At 38.6% G+C, this 20,380-nt stretch overlaps 1 protein-coding gene across 3 annotated transcripts; it reads left to right on the top strand.

Moving 5' to 3' along the window:
• The first annotated feature begins 4,430 nt into the window (after positions 1-4,430).
• Positions 4,431-19,488, top strand: LOC121956348 (uncharacterized). 3 transcript variants are annotated; one of them, XM_042504513.2, is made up of 10 exons: positions 4,431-5,499; positions 5,904-6,057; positions 9,223-9,258; positions 9,368-9,682; positions 9,779-10,078; positions 12,170-12,472; positions 13,405-13,698; positions 14,394-14,714; positions 16,861-16,995; positions 17,118-19,488. In XM_042504513.2, exons 2-10 carry the CDS (start codon positions 6,027-6,029, stop codon positions 17,444-17,446), a joined length of 2,064 nt encoding a protein of 687 aa, XP_042360447.1. In that variant the 5' UTR covers positions 4,431-5,499; positions 5,904-6,026; the 3' UTR covers positions 17,447-19,488. The 3 variants fall into 3 exon arrangements, with proteins under 3 accessions (XP_042360447.1, XP_042360448.1, XP_042360446.1); XM_042504514.2 differs by having other exon boundaries at positions 4,431-6,057; XM_042504512.2 differs by lacking the exons at positions 4,431-5,499; positions 5,904-6,057 and adding an exon at positions 6,903-7,366.
• Positions 19,489-20,380: the final 892 nt, after the last annotated feature.

Genomic DNA, 20,380 nt, shown 5'->3' with positions numbered 1-20,380 from the left:
GGTAGGAGTTTTTCCTTAGTTGATGTGAAGGTCTGAGGACAGAGGGATATTGTATGCTGTAAAGCCATCCACCCATCCAACCATTGCCGTACGCTCATACGGCCGGGTGGAGCAGAGCCTTTCAGACGTCACTACACTTTCCAGCTCCTCCTGGGGGACCCATGGGACTCCCAGGCCAGACGAGATGTAATCCCTCCAGCACGTTCTGGGTCTGCTACAGGGCCTCTTACCAGCTGTAAAGCCCCTTGAGGCAAATTATGATTTGTGATAGTGGGATTTATGAAAAAAATTGACTTGACTTGACTTCCAGTTAGACATAGAAGGTGGCTTTTGGCATCATGCTCGTACACCAAAAGCACTGACAAAGCAGATGTATTTGTTGAGCTCAGATGGAGAATGGGCTTTGGATTTGGTATTTTTGGATATTGATCCATAGGCACAAAAGAATTGGGTAATTCCAAAACTTTACAGTTTAAACTGTAAACTGTTGACATACCCGTTGCTCTGTGCCTCCTGATGTTCTATGAATTTGAATGACTCAGTTTGTTTCTTACTACTTTTGTGGTGTATCTATCTGTCTCTCTGTCTGTCTGTCTGTTGACCCAAACTCACCCTGATCATCCATCCTCCTAATCCCCCCTCAACTATTCATCCCCACCTCCTCCTCCACTTAATGTTTTGGGTTTTCAGCTGCTGTGGATAGAAAGCCCATTTAGACAGTGTGTGTGTGTGTGTGTGTGTGTGTGTGTGTGTGTGAGGAGAAAACAGTCCTTCTGCGTCCATTTTGGGAGGCGAGGTGCGTCAGAGCGTGAAGGCGAGCTGTCGGTCCGAATTACATTCAGTTGTTGAGCACTCTGTGTGTGCTGTGTGTGTGTGTGTGTGTGTGTGTGTGTCTAGGAACACAGCCTCAGCGCTGTAAAACAAAATGAAGGAATCTGTCTTTGCCTACAGTGTCATCGCTGCGTCTTAATCATCTCCAAAACACACATACACACACATATCTCCCATCTCTGTGTCATGGGCTGTCTGCATCGCACAACATGCATGTTTCTCCTCCTATGCTTCACCCAGCTAAACACACACATACACACACACACACACACACACACACACACACACACACACACACACACACACACTTGTACACACCAGATACACTTTCCTGCCATCCTCACACCTCAAATTTCTTCCTGTTTTTCAGTTCCACTGCTCAGACATGACCTCTAGTAACCTTTATGGGCAGCCCTCTGCTCTCTTGAGAAAGAGATCAAGAAAACATGAAGAGGAAAAATGTTTATCTTAAAGATAGAGGATGCAGGATGTTCCTAAAAAAACACACACAATGCATAGCCTCATACAAAGAAATCCCTCTTAATGATCACTTATGACCCACTACAAGTGTGTGGTGGAAGTTTTTATCTTGGACCTCTGCCTATATGTTCACATTTTCTCCTTATTTTGCTTTGTCCTGGTGTGTTACCTCAAGGAAGTTTTCCATCACAGATTTGCACAAAATTTATATTCATAGATATTTTCAAAATGTCAATGAAACACAATTGGAAGATGACTGTGTTTCCATCAAGTGATGTTCTTCGACTTCTCCTCTGGTGATAGCATTCCAAAATGCATGGTGATGGATGTTCAAAACACTAGCAGCTTTATTTCGACTGCATCCACCGCACTAGCCGTCACTATTTCCAATCCAAGACCATAGTATAGAAAAGGTAGTGAGCAGGTAGTTGCAGCATGCATCCAAGAGGAAGCTAAAAGAAATGCCCAAAGCGCAGGAGGAAGAAACCTCATTAGAAATCAACGAAGAATCCTGGGTATGCTTTCACTTTCAGGAACTGAAGGAAAGGATGAAGAGCTCTGCAGAGTTTGTCTGTTTTCTGTTTAACAGTTAGGTCAGCTTAGTTAGATTGCCAATATACTGTCCTTTCCATTACAGCTAATATAACATGCCTACAACAGAGTACCTCAGGAACGATTCCCAAAACCCAAAAATGAGTAAATGTTTTAGCCCTCTGTGTTGTGAATTTCAAAGGATAGCGTAGGAATGTCCCGTCCACCTCTCCTAATGACTGACTATTACTATGCCTTTGAAGGTTGGATTGGTTAGGTCAAGGCAAGAGGAATAAGATTGGTTATGGTTAGGGTAAGATGGTCAGGGTAAGCCAGTCAGAGGCAGAGTAAGGTGGGCTATTCCTTCACTATCTTTGGAAATGCATATTTGCCTCCTGGTTTCCTCATCTGAAAGTCAATGAATTTTTGGTTAGATGCCTAAAATATGTCTGTGATTTGCACAAGCTTAAGAGACTATTTCATTGTGTTCTACAACATAAAATAATAAGGAAGTAACCCCCTCATAAATTTTCAAGACTTAATTTGTCAGCAAGTGAGACTACAAACACAGCTCTACAGCCTCGGTGTTGCCGTGACAATGAAGTCATGTGACTGTGGTGTAGCTCTTTTATAGCCTTTAACCTCTGATGATTGCAAGTGCTGTTCATCTGTAATGATTATCTTGTTGAACAAAGCATATAAGAATAAATGTTTGATGTCACTAAATTTATTTCCTGCAATAATCCAAAATCCAATGGAATAATCCCCTTGGCTTTTTGGAACCAGGGTGTGGGCAAACTTCCGTGTTGGCCCACAAATAAACCTTATCCAGCAGCAGTGTAGGTAGGCAGAGCCATGTGTGAATGTTGTGTTGACAAATAGTAACTGACAATTCCTGCACGGTCTACCTTCAAATGCAGTATCATCTCACCAAAATTTTTACATCAAATGCCCGAACATATGAGTGTGTGTGTGCATGTCTGTGTGTTTTAGAGCTCCGGCAGCAGATGAGGATATCGGTCAATGAGCATTTCACTCCCTCACACACCACTAGTACATTTACAGCTCAGGCATGATGCTCTCCAGGATGAATTGCCCTGAGCCTCAAAGTACAGAAAAACAGATAGCCACCATTTCTAACAACCAAGGATAATAAATATGAATCTACAAGAGCTGCTTATTCGTGTAGTAACTGTGTTATCATTCATACTAAGCAAGCAGCCTTTTCTCTTACAAATTTTGTCTTTCTTGTACAAACATGGAAGTCTGTAAATTGTAATATTTATCACTTTTTGTTGATTGAATGGGCCAAAATAACTTAAGTTTAGGTTTATGGTTATTTTTTCTTATTTGACAAAAGAAGACATTTGTAAAAATGTTACAGTGAAAAACGGAAAACAGCAAAACAAAAAAAGTCTGTTGCATTTCTTTCAAAAGAACGCTGCTGTAAGAACTGCAAAAATAAAGAAATAATAATGATAAAGACCTGTGAGGAAACTGTAAGAAAGAGTGGCCTTTCTATAATATGTGCACAGTTTGCATCATTTCTGTAGAAATTGAGAGCTAGCGCTCAATAAATGTCTGAGCATGACGACAGTGCAGTGAGTTGAAAGCAGGTTGACGCAGGGTTGGGAGGACGGGAGGTCGAATCGAGACAACCGCAGGCTTCAGGCAGAGCTGCCACGGGGCTGTGGTGGCAGCGTTCTCACACCAGCCACTTCCTCAGCCTTCTCACGCTATGAGGCTCACTGGGCTGTCAGTATCGCTCTGTTTGCACATGTGACTGTGCACTATCACTTTATGAAAGACTCAGTTCTATTAATTCCAGGAAAGCTTTTTGCAAGAGAACAAACCTTATTTTACATTTCCAGCTTTAATGGAACAGACAAGAAATATAAACTGGTTAACAAGAAATCCAAGAAAGAACACATAACGTCAAACAAACACACTGTACATATTTGAAAATAATCTCTAGACAACACCTCAGCACTGTGCATACAGGGCTAAATATCCAGAATAATTATAATGAACAAAAGATATGTTTCATGCACTGTACTGAAACATCCTGTTATTGGAGAACTGCATGGTTTAGTGGATAAAAACCTGTGCTGTGGTGGCCTCTAGTTGCTACTGCTGGTTACTGCAACAGGTCTCAGAATATATGCAGCATTGCATGTGTCAGCAATCTTCAAATTTTGCATTTTGCATTACATTGTATGTGTCAAAGGGCCTAGCAATTAAAATTGCAGTGTATTTTTTGACAGACAGGATAATTTATTTATATCACTTCATTTTACAAGTCCTGAAGCCAGGGAAATGGTGTGTGTATGTGTTTGTCCGTTCCCTTTTTACATGCAGCCTTCTAAGGCCATGTCCACACGGAGAAGGACCAATCTACTTCTTTGTCGTTTTAAAAAAGTTTTCCGAAAACACGGAATCGTCTCAAGAAATGTCCACACAAAACCACTGAAAATGCTGTAGTATATATGCCAGGCCTGTAAGTGGTGCTGTAACGCTGCCACAGAAATACACCAAAAACAGAGAATGAGACATGGAGCATGCGCATAAATCATGTGGGATGTAAACAAACCAGACCCTTCTCAAACAAACACAGGAAGAAGAAGATGGGCGAGAATACGAGTCGAGCTAGAAAGGAGACATTTGTGTGGACTGACGACAAGGTAGACCGTCTACTCAGCAGCTCCGCAGCACAGCACGTTGCTGTTGGCGGCGTTAGCGCACGCGGGTTAAAGAGTAGGTGGGCTATGGCGTCATTGGTTCAGGAAAGATGCGTGTGGTTTGTAACCATAGAAACGCAAGGGTGGCGTCCTCAGATTTGCTCACTCTGGGACCTGGTTTCAAAAATTAACGAATCCTGGCACCCAAAACGCTGGTTCCATGTGGACGAAACGTCCTTTTGCGGATACACCTACACTCTTCTCCGTGTGGACATGGCCTAAAATATGTGGATTATGTGTGTATTACTGGCTCATGATATGTATATGAGTTCTGGTCCATCACTTTCCGCAGGAAAAAGTACTAACAGTACAAGAGACCAGTCTGCCGACGTTATTCATATCAGATTTAAACTTCAAATATAATTCTATGATACCAACACATTTGTAAACTGTCGTCACTTTGTAGGGAAGTATCCTTCTGTGTCTGCTTCTGATGTTCCTGGATGCTGCTACTATGATGTCAACACAAGCACATGGTGGGATTGTGCTGCATGTGGTTGCATTTAGGCAGCAAAAGCACACGTCAACCAATGCTGAGGTGTTGGCAAAAGCACATGTAGGCATGGACTTTCAAGATAAGATATTGAAAAAAAGGGGAAAAAAGCATTACAGTAAGATGGGAAGTGAACAGTGAACTCCTGCATGAAAGTCCAAGGTTTGTTGGATCCATCCACTGCCCTGCCTGCCAGCTCTATAGGGACCTTCATGATTCTTGTATTACATTGTTCCCAGCAACTTTTCAACCTGATGCTCCAGCGGTGTGCAGCGCCACCATGCAGCCACGAAAAGCTGCTTTTGTCATTGTGATTTTATGCAGAAATCATTGCAAAAATGGCGGTATTTGATGACTTCAGAGTGAGAACAGGCTGCATGACACACACGGAAGGAGGCACAGAAAGCTGGGAGAAAATAGAGAAAGGTATGTGATCACACATCGTCATGCATCGATGCATTTTACAGCTTCATCGCGTCAACAGCTGCAGAAAACTTCCAAGGATTGGGTTGGGTGAATCGCAAACAAAGCAAGGCTGTGAACTTTCATTTTGGATTGTTTCTACAGTTTTGGTACCATTTTTTGAGATTTTGAGGAAGTGGTATGCCTCCTGACCGAAGCTGTTTTTTTTTTTTTTTTTTTTACATGAGATGTTTGTCTTATATTAACAGGAATCATTGTTGGTTTCAATCTTTTTTTTTTTTTTATGTTATTTTTGGTTTCAGTCTGACATTTCCTCAGTAGTAGAGAAAAAAAGCTAAGTTCACTGATGTGTTAAAAACTCATGGGCAGTGCTGTGAAAAGACTTCTTCATTTTATTTTCTCTGTAGTGTTCTTACAGTTTAAACATGCGTGTGTGAGTGGGCAGCAAACCACAGTCGTCACTGCCTCTCCGTGTGTTTACCAGTTGGCCTGTGACTGGAAGCTGCTGGTCACCACCTGCATTGACCAAGATGGTGAAACTTGCACCTGGACTGGTTTTTGGTGAGTTAAATATGCAAGCGGGTGAGCTGATGTTATTGATGTATGGGTTTGTAGAGCAGAGTAGTATCTGGCAGGTGATGAAAAACCCTTCCTTTCATTATGTAACAAGAACATGTAGTTGTTTGTAAGAAGCCTGTTGTACTTTTGCCACTTGCAAAAAGAAAACATTTTAATGTGGGCTGTAAAACATTTTTTTTTTATTTGTGATTAATCACAGAAATTCAAAACTTAATTGCAATTTATGACTTTTTTTTTATCACATTTTCAGTTCCATAGTTTTGCATTTCAAAACAGTTATAACGCCCATACTGACAAGGTGAAGCATCTCTTAACATATAATGTAACTGGTTATTTGATGGCCGACCAGGATGGCCATGCTGGCTTAACTAGTTTAATAGCTGCAGACTATTGTGGCAGCAAATATGCAAATCCTAAAACAGCAAAGGAATGACCTGTCTTACTCTGCCTGACTGGTTAACCCTGGAATTTTTACCTTCACCTTAACCAATCCCACTCCTCTTGCCTAAACCAAACTAATTCAACCCAGGAGGGCGATGAGTACTAGCTACTTATAGGAAGAGAAGGGCAAGTCATTCTCCGTTATCCTGGATTTGCAAATCTGCAACCAGAATGACCATGCAGATGTAACTGGTCAGATAGTTGTAAAGCAGCATCATTTTCTGAATTTGTGTGTTATAACACTGCAGAAAGCCATCCTAGTTAATATGAAATATATAATTCAATCATTTCGAAGTTATCAAACAGTTAATTGTTGACAATTCATTTTGTTTCAACCAAAACAACAACATTGTAAAGTATAAATATGGTGGGGGTTGTTTATGGGTTAGGAGGTGAGGATTTTTGTTTCCCACTCACCAACAATTTATCACCGTATCTTCAAAGATTTTTTTTTATCCTATAAAAAATGGATAATATAATAGATAGTAAGATAATAACTTGAAAATACAGTGCATGCATGTTCTATTCTCCTTTTATGCACAAAATGTAAACACATCTGGCAAAGATAAAGCTGACAGAGCTGCTGAATTGTAATCGGCAGTGTTCATGATACATGTTGGTAGTGCCTTTGCATTCCATGCTTTATTCAAAATATCAGCTGAAAACAAATCCCACTAAAAACAAAAAGGAAGTCTTCCAGGAAGTACCAGTGCCTGATGTGTTTTCTGTCAGACGCTGTTTTTAGTTCAGCATTCTGCCGTCTGTTCTGTCACTGATAAATGATACAGAGCAGCCTGTGCGTCAGCCATGGGAAACATTCAACAGAGAAAACTTCACTATTTGGCCCTGGGTAAGACAAATATTGCACAATTTAATTTGGAAATCAGCTTTTGTATACTATTTTATTGTTGGCATAGAAACTAAGTACAAAGATCCTTTTTCTGTTCTTTCTGCTGTCAGCATAATTCTCTCACTTCAGCGCATTCAGCAACTTTGGTAACCTCCCAAAAACAAGTGAAACCACGTCGTCTCCAGCAGAGCGTGGAAAGTTCCTTACTTTCTTTATTGACAAGACAAACAATTTTTGGGCACAAAAAGATAAAAAATAAAAAAATCCTCCAGTAATACCTTGGGGTAACTTTTGATGGCCAATTATGCTTGAACCCTTTGAAATATGGAGCGACATCTCTTTTCTTGTGCTGTATTCAAACACCTTTAACACGTATTTAAACCTTTGAACCCTGAGCAAAGCGATTCCTCTCAAAAACATGTGAAAAAGGGCAATGAGCAACTTCACAAGAAATTTTCCACCAATTGTAATAAATTAGTAGATTTAGAAAATAATTTATACAAAACTAGGGAAAATGTTTAGGGAGAAAAAAGGTGGGGACAAGCTAGGAAAAACTATATTCATAATTATAAAAATATATTTCAAATTATGTTACAGAAATCCTCATTTTTAAAACATAATATTTCTGAAATGTTCTAATATCATTAGAAAGTTTTTTTTTTTAACTTGATTTTTCACCTTTTTTATTTTCAGGTAATTTTCCAGTTGCTTTTTTTTTTTTTTATCAATTATTTACCCATTTTTGGGTTATTTCTTCCTTTCTCATTACCTTCTTCTCAGGTTCCTTAAGAAGTCATGCCAACTTGTTCAGGTTTCTAAAGTGTAAAGACCCACAAGAAATATCAAAGACTATTTTTATCGATTATGAAACATCTCCAAGACACAAAAAAGTCATACATGCTTTGTGTCATCGCAACTGGACTTCTCTCACCATTATTATTTCTTAACTAAATCAAGTATTTCAGTGTAACTTTAGCAACACTGCGCTAGTCACCCATTATTTTTAAAATAGATGTTGAAATATTATTCATCCAGGGCCTGACTCCAGATTATATTTAAGATTTTTTTAACCCCTTAAAGCCCAGACAGGACCTTATGATCAACCAACTGAAACCTTTTAGTTGTTCCATCGACCAGACTGAAAACCGAAGATGACCAAGCATTTTCGGTGATGTCCTCTCAGCTCAGAAACAACCTTCCCCTCAATGTGAGATCAGCATTATTGCTGCAGCTTTGGAGTGCTTCCCAAAAACTTACTTGTACAAGAAGGACAACACTTGAAATGACTATTTTATGGTATTTTATTTTCAATTTGTCATTACAAATTTTAACTGTGCTTGTCAAATCATCGCTTTGTTAGTTTTTTTGTATTCAGATCCATAAATTTTGCACATTTATGGGTTAGGGTTACATTTAATCTACATTCACTATATACATGGTAATTTCTAAAATACTTACTCTTATTTATGTTCTACTTTTTACATATTTATTCATTCATTTTGCACATGATCCTCTCATCTGTTCATGTATGGGCCCAGTGCTGTTTGATATATGTGCTCTCATGTTCTTAATTTAATGTCAGTCTTTTAATTAACCTGCAAGCACTTATTGCTCAATCTTAAAAGCTGCCAGAAAATTATTATTATTATTATTAATAGTAGTAGTAGTAGTAGCAGTATCATCATTTGTTTCTGCATTTTTTGATTATAATGTTTATTTCAAATATGCAATGAACAAACAACAAAAAATTATTGTTTTAAAATGAAGAGAAGAAGACAAAAATAAAATGGCACAAAAGCATAGTAGGGTTTGCTGAATGTAATGAGCCAAATCATGCTTTATGTTTTCTCCTTTAGTCTCTTTTATCCTGACTTTAACGCCAACTGCTGCAGGTCAGTTCATTCTCCTGTGCGATGCATACAATCTTTCATTTTTCAGTTTAAATTCTGGCAATTCTGTAAAATATGCAGATGCTGATGTTATGCCTTATGTGTCTAACAGATGCTCCCATCAGATTAGCTGGGTCTGGGTCCACTCGGTGCTCTGGGAGAGTTGAAATATATAATAGCAATGCCTGGGGAACAGTCTGTGATGACAACTGGGACCTGAAAGATGCTGACGTGGTGTGCAGACAGTTGCGTTGTGGTACAGCACTGAAGGCCGACCAGTCAGCCTATTTTGGTAAAGGATCTGGACAAATCTGGCTTGATAATGTGGACTGTTCAGGAAATGAAAGTTCTCTAACTGAGTGTCAGCACACTGGATTGGGGACACACGACTGTCAACACACTGAGGACGCTGGTGTGAGTTGTTCAGGTGGGGAAATCTTTGGATAAGGTATTTCAATAAATACATGCTTTTCTGTTTATTAACCCCCACAGCAACGGTTTATCCTCTGTTTTCTGTGCCCAGGTGTTCAAATCAGATTGTCTGGTACTACATTGTGCCAAGGAAGAGTTGAAATCAATTACAACAAAGTCTGGGGAACGGTCTGTGATGATGATTGGGGCTCAGACGATGCTATGGTGGTGTGCAGAGAGTTGGGCTGTGGTACGTCCTCTCTTTCAACCCATTTTGGTGAAGGAACCGGACAAATCTGGCTCGATGATGTGAAATGTTCAGGAAGTGAAAGGTCTATAACTCAGTGTGAACACGGAGGATATGGGACACACAACTGTGGACATAATGAGGACATTGGTGTGGTGTGCTCAGGTGAGAAAACCTGTTATGATGTCCAACAAGCTCTAAAGTGTCTCTAAAGTGTTTACTTTTTTTTAAAAAAAGGCAATCCATTCAATAGATGTCTAAACATTTTATTAAAAAACAAAAATGTCAACATCACAGAGGCACTAGCAATGAGAAGATAATAATAGAAAAATTACAAAACAAAACATGAAAAACATATATTAAAAAAAATTATAAAATATCATATGTACAAGAATAGAAAATTTAAAATATGAAGCGATACTATGAAAAATGTAACAAATATGAGTAGAAAAATCAATATGTGAAAAAGATATGAAAAGTATCATAAAGTAACAAATATGAACAGAATATTGAAAATATGAACGAGATACTATGAAAAATATAAAAAACAAACAGATACAATAACTGAAAAATGATCATCAAAAAATATGAAAAAAAGAAACCAGAATAATATTAGAAAATAAATATCACAATAAATCAGTTTTAACTTTTATCATTATGCTCTACTGTATAGTTTATCAAATATGCATAGTTTTTATGCATAGAAATATGCATTTTTATATGAATAACACAGCACCAGACAAGGTGGGACAGGAGCTGTCTAACCAAGGCTTTGAGGAATTTGAGTTTTTTGTGGGACAAGAAAGAAATTCCACTCGTGTGTCATCCTCTGGTCTGATTGTGGCTTTTCTACCCCAGTCCTGTGGTCTCTTTTCTTAAATTTTTATAATTTTTAGATTTTATTTCCATACATATAATAAATTGCCCCAAGAGACTTAAAACTTAAATGAGACAAAACTGTACATCATTTACAGCTCCTTCATACAGGAGAGGTTCTTATAATTTAGATTTATTGGATGTGTGTTTCACCTGGGTTACACAACTGTTGCAGGTTAAACTCTGGTTTTGACTCTCAGAAGATGATAGAAAATTTAATCACACTGAATCACACAACATGATCACAAATACAGTTTAATTCCTGTTTCGCTTCTCTTTCTCTCCCTTTTAATATGTTAGTTCCCCCTTTTTTGCAGGCACGGCTCTATGCGGGTGCAAAAACATGCATTGCACCCTTAGTTTATCAGTTGAAATTTACATAATAGATACAGAGACCGAATGGATGTCCCCATATACACCTTCTATTTCGGTTCATGCGTGTGATGCAGTGCAATGTGATAAAAGGGCTGTGAAATAATTATAGCCTCGATCTGTGGGTGAGGTAATTATTAAACTACTCTTATTAAACATACTCTTCCAGTCAGTCACATCGCTGCTCTTATAGCTTTGAAACAGCTGGGCCAATCACAGGTAGAAAGGTAGAAAGCTTAGCATGTCACACAGCAGCGTTTGCATTGCAGTGTGTTTTAAAGAAAAAACATGAGATACTACTTCTGTTAGTTAGAAAAGAAGTTATAATGAGCCGATGATAAGACATCTCCTTTATAATTACAGTTGCAGCCTTGCGGTTGTATGCCTCCGTGCACCCGTCAAGTTGCACTTACAGTTTAATGTTATATATGTGAAAACATGGATGCTCCATACACACCGTCGAAAAAAATGGGCAAAAATAGTATTTTGCAGAACATCATGATGTCACAGTGAAGTTGATCTAAAATCTCATCACTCATCACCAAGTTCTAAAGTCAGCAATGGTTAGGCAGAATCTATCCCAAATTCTGTTGCGAGTCATTCACGTGTTGCTTTCAATTGATTCATCCCATCAGAGGAGAGCCAAGTACCAACGGAGAGGCGAAGATTTGGAGAATAAGCTATGGAAACTGACAAAGTTAAAGTTATGGTTAAGGTTATGGCTGGTAGAACACACACAAACACTTCATCTTACAGTAAGCCTGACATGAACAAACACTGTAACTCTCTAAAAACAAAAGACCTATATATTAAGAGAACATGATTGTAAATTCTCAAATCCTTAAACTTTATTAGACACACCAAGAGGGTTATTCACTTGGTAGTTTTTGTGTAGTGTTAGTGTCCCAACTTCCCTGGATAGCACCTCACCACTAAATGCTCATTCAAAAAAGACAGCCAAGATCACAGATATCATATATTTAATGCTATATTTTTTCTATTTTTCAGCAATCCTCCCAAAGCCCAGCATCTCCATGAATCCTGCTGGTGAAGTGATCTTCGGTCATAATGTTGACATCACTTGTTCGGTCTCAACTCAAAGTCAGCAGCTGTTAAGTGCAACATTTACTTTGACAAAGACTTTAGGTTCATTCAGAAAGAACAAAAGCTCAAGAACCAACTCCGCTGTCTTTAATATACCTAAAGTCAACTTAGATGACGAAGGATCGTACCGGTGTGAGTATCGGACAATGGTTTCAAGTGAAGACTTGATCTCCCCCTTAAGCCACTCTGTCAGACTCGCCGTTACTGGTAAGAAAATGAATCCATTCCCAGAACTTCATGTATATTCATGTTTTGAAAGTAGCAGGTCAACATCTTGGGAAATAAACTGATTCACTTTCTTGTTGAGAGATAGATGAGAAGAGGGATCCCACTCTCCCACCAGTGAGTGGTATCATTCTTCTCTACAACCTAATCGCCAGAAAAATGTTGGCATTGTAGGTTTTCACAAACCACGGATATATGTTACATTTTACTTTATTATGTAGGTGATAAATTAAAACTCTACATTTCAATGTGTGATTAGGTTAAGGCACAAAAATAACCTGGGAAAACATCATGTTTGGGCTAAGGGTAAGGGTAATATTAAATACCCAGGAGCCAAAATCCTGCCTGGACAGGCAGCAATGTCTCCGTGTAAAGCAACAGCTTTTCTTGGTACTATCAGCAGAAACACAAAAGATAAATCAGTGGGCACTATCCTGGCAAATATACAAGAGTGGTTTGGGAAAAAAACAGAACTTTCCTGGCAAAAAAAGTGAGACTGAGTAGATATCAAGCACTTTTCTTGGCACTATCCCAGCAGAAACACAACAATGGCTGGGCAAAATTTTTTTTACGTCACAAAAGGAAGCAAAAACGGTTAAGTAGAAAACAACTGGTTTTCATGGCATTATCCAGGCAAAAATACAACAGTGGCTTTGAAAAACAATCCCTCTTTGGGGCACCATCCCGTCAAAAAAAGCAATGATAGCTTGGTGGAAAACAATTGGTTTTCCTGGTATTATCACAGTAGAAACACAACAATGCCTCGGAAAAACTTCTGATCTTATAAAAAGTAGTAAATAATTAACAAAAATGATGAACTATTCCTTTGACATAAAAGAATATCTAGCAAACTAAGGCAACTACAAAAAAAAAATCGATGTATTTTTCATCCTGACTTTGTGTTATTTTTTCAGTGAACCTCCCAAAACCCAGCATCTCTATGGATTCTGCTGGTGAGGCTTCCTGGGGTCAGGATGTCAGCATCAATTGTTCAATCGCAACTCAGCATTTAGGTGGAACATTTATTCTGAGGCAGACCTCCGGCTCATTCATAAAGACTCAAACATCAGGGACCAATGCCACGACCTTCAACATCGCCCAAGTGGACTTTGACCATGGAGGATCATACTGCTGTCAGTATCAGATGAGCGGTTCAAGTCGAAACTTCAGCTCCATCCTCAGTGACTCTGTCAAACTGTCAGTTACTGGTAAGACACATGAATATATAGAATAAGAAAACGTCCTGCCTGTTCACAATCAGCCATGTGTGTCATGAATACATTGTAAAAACCAAACAGTCAAGAGTTTGCAAGGCTGGGGTTAAGATGCATGCCCAAAAGAAGAGCCAACCCAACTATATTTTAACATTTTGGCAGACTTGAATATCAATAAGTTTCAGGCATATGTTGGATAAATATCAATTATTCTTTAAATATTTTTCAGAATTATCTTCAAATGTGACCATACTTTGGCAAATAGAAAATAAGCAATTTTCAAATGATTTGGGGAATTCATCTCTCCACCAGAAATATACTCATAGCATTAGAAAAAAAAATTTGAAAAATTATCTTTGAAAATGAAGAAAATGCACTCAACCCTTAGTTTTTCAGACTCAAGGATACACACAAATAGTTTCGGTGAGAAACACCAAATGTGTTTTAAACCGTTTGTTTACTTGAATATTTGTAATAAAAAGTCAAGGTGCCAAAATGTTTGCCTTTACTCCTTAAAACTAAATCTCCCATTAAACTTTTTTTTCTGGATAGACAGTTTTGTTCAATAGTTTTGAGGTGCATTAGTGTATCAATACGGCTTCACACACATCTACTGTGTGTGAAGCCATATTGATCTGATCCTGTCTTTGTTGATATACAAACCCATAAAAAATATTTTTTGTCCTCAGTCCCACCTCAGCTGCCGAGCATCTCCCTGACGTCTCCGAACGGAGGGCTGCTCTGGAGTCCTGAAGGTGCAGAAGTCACCAGGGGTTACAGCTTTGTCATCACCTGCTCCACTTCCTCCCGTTATCCTGGAGGTGTTTTCTCTCTTATCTTCTCCGGCACCACCATCGATACCCAGCCAGCAGTCAACCACTCAGCCTCCTTTACGTTTCCTGTAGCTGAGTATGAAAATGAGGGCAACTACAGCTGTGTGTATGAAGTCACGCTGTCCTCCAGGAGATTCACTTTCACACAGGACACACTCATTAGTGTCATCATTAAAAGTAAGTTGACATAAGTATATTCTATGAGCAATAGCTGAATGATACACAGACTATTTTTCCAAAGTTGTCAAATTTCACTGGCTTTGCAGTGCTTTAGGTGTAAGATCCAGACTCTAAAAGCCACCTTTTGTATCCACGTGAAATGCCGCTGGATGTCGGCAGCTGAGACGTCACCAGACAGTCCTGTTTGTGGTGTCATTGTTTGCCGCTGGGCTGCCAGATGGAACCTGCCACAGGACTCTCTGAACCTTGGTGTTGTCAAGTGAGCCTGCTCACGTTTTCACCAGTTTTGAGTGGAACCATTGTAATCAAGATTAAGTCATCGATTGAATGCGTTGCACAATGCACATCAAAAGATTCAAGATTCAAGATTCAAAGTGTTTATTGTCATATGCACAGTATGGAAACATGTTTCCCTGTACCATGAAATTCTTACTTTGCTGTCCACAGAATGCCTAACGTGTAACAAATATAAAAGAAATATGAAATAGAAATTTAGAAATTTACAATAGAACAAATAACACAAGTGTAAAGGCACTAAACAATTTTAAGTAGCAGCATTTAAAGTACAGGACAGCAGGTAAAAACGTAGAAAGAAAAGTAGAAAGAACAGTGCAAATAAAACAGTACAGTGCAAATTCAAACAGTGCAACTGTGCATGTGCAAACGGAATAGTAAACTGTCAGGTACAGTTATGGGGTCGTGTATGTGAGGTAGTTGCTGTGTGAACTCCTGTCAGCAGTTTAGGAGTCTGATTGCAGCGGGAAAGAAAGAGTAAACAGTAAACACTAGTAGCAAATCGGTGGATAGAACTGGTTACCTGCAAGCTTTTGTTCAGTTATTACAGAAATACATTTTTATTCACTAAAAAATCTGCATGGTATAGCTATACATAAGACTCTTGTGTGTGTTTTTTGGCTTCAGGTAATGTCTCTATTGTTGACCTCTCCATCGTCTCTTCCATTCTGTGGTATATGACACAACCTACCGATGTTGTCACAGTTCACAGTCCTGGTCAAGGACAACCTGCTATTTTTGTGGTTCAAGTTGAGAAAAAATCAAATTCTTAGGTTTCAAACCAATTCAATTTAGGTTAAAAAGTTGCAAACTGTTCAACATTAGGTGTGGGAATCGAAGCAGACAAAACTTTCTAATCCCAAGTCATTACGTATTGCCGGTTTGCAGTGGACTTCTGCGTCTACATATTACACTCTAGGTATCCTTCTACATATGCTGTTGAGGGTCCAGGATTCTGCCACTGATGCTGAGATTTGAACAAAAATACATGGCAGTGTTTTAGTAAGAAAACATGGCAAACAACACCATCAACAAAAGCACATGCTGGCACAGATGATTAGGATTGGGCAAAAAAACATCACGCTCAGACAGGAAACATACATTGGACTCTCACATGAAGGTCTGGGGTTGTTGGATCCATCCACTGCCCCTCTAAGCTGCCTTATAGGGACCTCGGTGCACCATATTTAACATTGTTACCAACAGCATTTTAACCTGATGCCGTCCAGTGGCATATCATGCAGACACGGCAGGTTCCAACCTGGTGCCGTCCAGTGGCATATAACTCAGACACAGTCGATTCCGACCTGATGCTGTCCAGTGGCGTATCACACAGACATGGCAGGTTCCAACATGATGCTGTCCAGTGGCGTATCATGCAGACATGGCAGGTTCCATCCACCCACGTTCTCAGTTGATGTGCCTGTCTCTGTTGCATGCTGGTGCCATCCAGTGGCGTATCATAACACTGAGTAAATTTCTTTCTAGCTGCGTTTTCAGCAGCGTATCATACAGCCATGAAAGGTGTCTTTTGGTAATACGATCTTATGTAGAAATCCCTGCAAAAGCGGCAGTATTTGACATCTTTGGAATGAGCACAGGCTGGAACGAAAGCTGTTCCATGTTGGTGGAGAAGGGGTACGACGGAAGTATTGCCACCATGTTTAAGATCCCGAAAGCCTGTTCTTGACCAGGTACCATCCCTCCTTTAAATATAACTCATGGGAATCAAAAATACATCTTCTTTGATAACATAGTAGCCAGTGTTTATATAGAGCAGGTTTTTAATCCCAACGGTAGAAAATAGACACAATTTCCAGGATTAACTGTAAAATGTTTTCTCTCCTAGGGCCTTTGTTGCCACTGGTCTCCTTGGTAGCTGCTGGGGGTGCACTGCTGCTCCTGCTGGTCTTGGTGGTGATCTGTCTAGTCTGCAAGAGAAGACGACGAGCCAGTCAGCCTGGAGCCCTCGTTCAAACACAAAGTACATAACATGAACAGACTAACTTTTGCTGTTTGTAGATATTTTTTTCATTAAAACACTTTCATTCAAGGTTTGTGTTTGAATGATTTATAATGCATTTTGTCCTGATGTTTGTGTTTCAGTGGCTCTCAGAGTCAGGAACGAATATGGAGGTGATGAGCATGAGGATGAGGATGAGGATGACTACGAGAATGTTGATGCAGTTTTTAACAAGAAGAAATTAAAAAAAGGAGCAGGAAAAATGGAAGAAGAGCACAGTGATGATTATGAGGAACCAGAGGGTGACGAAGATCATGATTACGAGGAAGCGGGCCCCGCCAAGGAGGTCTGTTTCAGAGGAGAAGAAAAAGAAGAAAGTGATGATGAATATGATTATGAAAATGTAACCCAGCCATCTGACAGACAAACTGTGGACATTTATGGAGAAGAAGACATTTATCAAAACTTTTGAGGTTTCAAAAGGCCAGCAGTGCCACAGTGGTTGCCACAGTGGAGAAAGCACTCATTTTGTTTTGACACCACTGCAAATAATTTTGCAGAGTAAAAAAAACTGTTGAAGTAGTAACACCTAAACATTGAAATGGAAGGAGAAGACAAATGTTGAATGATGCTGAATCAATTGTAGCCTCTGGGAAATCAGTTAATCATTCAACTCTCATTATGTTACACTGGTAATTCGACTAAATCCTGAATCTGGTTGTTTTTTATTACATCCGTAAAGTATCTGTCATCTGTTTTGGCTGTTTTGACTCTAGTTTTTTACTTACATTTTGCAAATATTTCAAAGCACCATGCAGAGTGCCCCAGTAATTAGCCCTAATGCCTGGGAATGAGTTCAGCTCCTGTGGTTCCCCTGTCTCAGAGTTAAAGGTTTTTTTTATGCGTTTTTGGGTAGAAGTCTGAAATAAGGTCAGTGTTTAACAAAAGCTTAAGAGACTTTAACATTTTGTTCTACGACACAAATATGCAGTAAATAACCCCATGTACTTAAAAGCCTTGCTGTGCCTTAAAAAAGTGGTTCCTAAGTGACTCAATAAGGCATCATCATGCCGATTCGCACTGAACACGGCTTTACAGCCTTGTCGTGGAGGCAACATTAAAACGTGTCACAGTGGTGTAGATCATTTATAGCCTAACATTTGCTTTTTACTTCTGGTGATTGTATTTAGGCTTTAAACATACTGAAAGTGGTGTTCATTTATGAAGATTATCTTGCTGAACAAGTAAGTATCATAAATGTTTGCTTGCCACAGAGCTTATTTGCAGCAATAATCAAAAATCCAATGGAAAAATCCCATTTCCTACAGTAAATATTGTGTATAGAGTAGAATAGAATAGAATATATCTGTTTTGTCCACCGTTTTGAATTAATATCCCACAAGATGACAGGACCTCGTTGAGTTCAAAGTCTCAGTAAGTAAAAACATAAAAGCTCCTCTCAGAAAGAAAGTTTATTTCACAATATGCTGAACTATCAAATCTTTACAGTATCTTATTTCAATTTTATCACACATAATTTTATCACATATGTCACATATATAATCACAATCATATGAGATTCTCTTTAGGCCTTGATAGTGGGTAAATGGCTTCAGTGCTCTCTATGCTCAACTCCAGATGATACACTGTATTATTGTTTGGTATGTAGATTTTATATAGGGCACAAATATAGAGCAGAGCTCCAAAAACTGTAGTTTCTTGCATCTTGTGACACCCACTGACACACTTTCCCTTCACAGCGAGAGTACATTGCTTAACTTTCTGATCTTAATGTACTTCCTGCTATTTCTGCTACTTTTTTATTGAGGCAGCTTTAGTTGGAATAGGGGTTTTTGTGACCAAAATGTGCTATAAGGCCAATGAGAAGGGTTGGAATTCTTAAATGCAACAAATACACAGCTTTTTTAATTTAACTTTAGAAGACTGGTTTTATAAAGACACAAAAAACTATTGTTTGTAAAATATTTCATTTTTTTTATACTGGCTTACTGAACATCATTTCAAATAGGAGGTTTTGTTGTGACAAAAAGGCACAATGTGAGGCCACTGAGAAGAGTTGGGACTCTTTTGACGCAACAAATTAATATCTTTATTAATTAATTTAATCATGCATTAGAGTCGTCATTAGAGTACATAAACAAGCCTTACAAAGCTACATAAATCACATATGAATATGAATTTGTAGGAATGTATGTATTTGGTAGATAATTATTTCTAGTGGTAAAAATCAACACCACTTTTGCATTATGGCCTTCGAACCCTTGCCAAAATGACCTTAAAGTTGGCATTAAATTTAAGGTGATAATAAAATGGTCTTAAAAGTCTTAAACTATGAGCACACTGGGGGTACCCTGATGTATGTAAATAAAGTCTTTATAAATATTTTAATATTCATTTAAAGGAAAAATGTCACATCTAAGTGTTTTATGTTAAATATACTTTTATAAACTTATATTTTATTCAAATAAATCTTTTACAGTTTTTTTATTTGAAGTATTCATGTCTATCTTTTTTGCACATGTACACATAACTCAGATATGACCTTGGGGAGTTTTAGGCTGGCTGTTCTCATACAACCATAAATAATGACAGAGTGGGATGGGTGGTGTATTAATAACCCAGTCATTTAGAGCTGAGGAATCAGCAGCCATCTTGAATCTCCCTTACTATTTTGGGCCCTGGCATCCCCTGGTTCACTGACACACTTCTGTATTTTTGCAGTCGCCCTCCTGATGACTTAAAGGTTACTTTCTTTCTTTCTTTACACTCTGACGATCTCTTAATCTATCCAATGTCAATGTGTTTAACCAAATCACCATAAACTCATAATGTGAACCAATGCAAAAAAAGTAGTATTAAATGCTTGGTGATTCTTTAAGATTACAGTACAATACTTATCAGAATGTCATTTTGTTTGTTGAAAGCAGAAGTGAGAAACACAAAACTGAAGCAGCTTTTCTCGGCCAATCACATGCAGGCCTGTTCATTGTTTGAGCCAATGACGTGAAGGCAGGCAGTTTTACAGTAAACACCAAAGCAGCCATGAATAGATATGACACACTCTCCTTGTAATGTCAGCACACTTGCTTCACACACACACACACACACACACACACACACACACACACACTCACATAAATATGTACAGACAGACTCTGGGAAAAGTGCTCTGAGCTCATCCCTGGAAGAAGCAGCGATGAAGCTTCGCAACCTCAGACAAGACGGGTTTTGTTCACACAGCTCAGATCTGAGCAGCTACTGAAGTCTGATTGTTAGTTGTAAGTTTATGTCACTTAAAGGAGAAAAAAAATAAAATAAAAATAATTAATTAATTAATTTAAATAATAATAATAATAATAATAATAATAATAGGTAACAAGAAAAA

The sequence above is a fragment of the Plectropomus leopardus genome, chromosome 18 (assembly GCF_026936395.1).
Source record: "Plectropomus leopardus strain MGB_pleo_1.0 chromosome 18, ASM2693639v1, whole genome shotgun sequence".
NCBI lineage: Eukaryota > Metazoa > Chordata > Actinopteri > Perciformes > Serranidae > Plectropomus > Plectropomus leopardus.
Note: the sequence above shows the minus strand (reverse complement) of the source record. Positions and strands in the feature narration are given on the sequence as shown.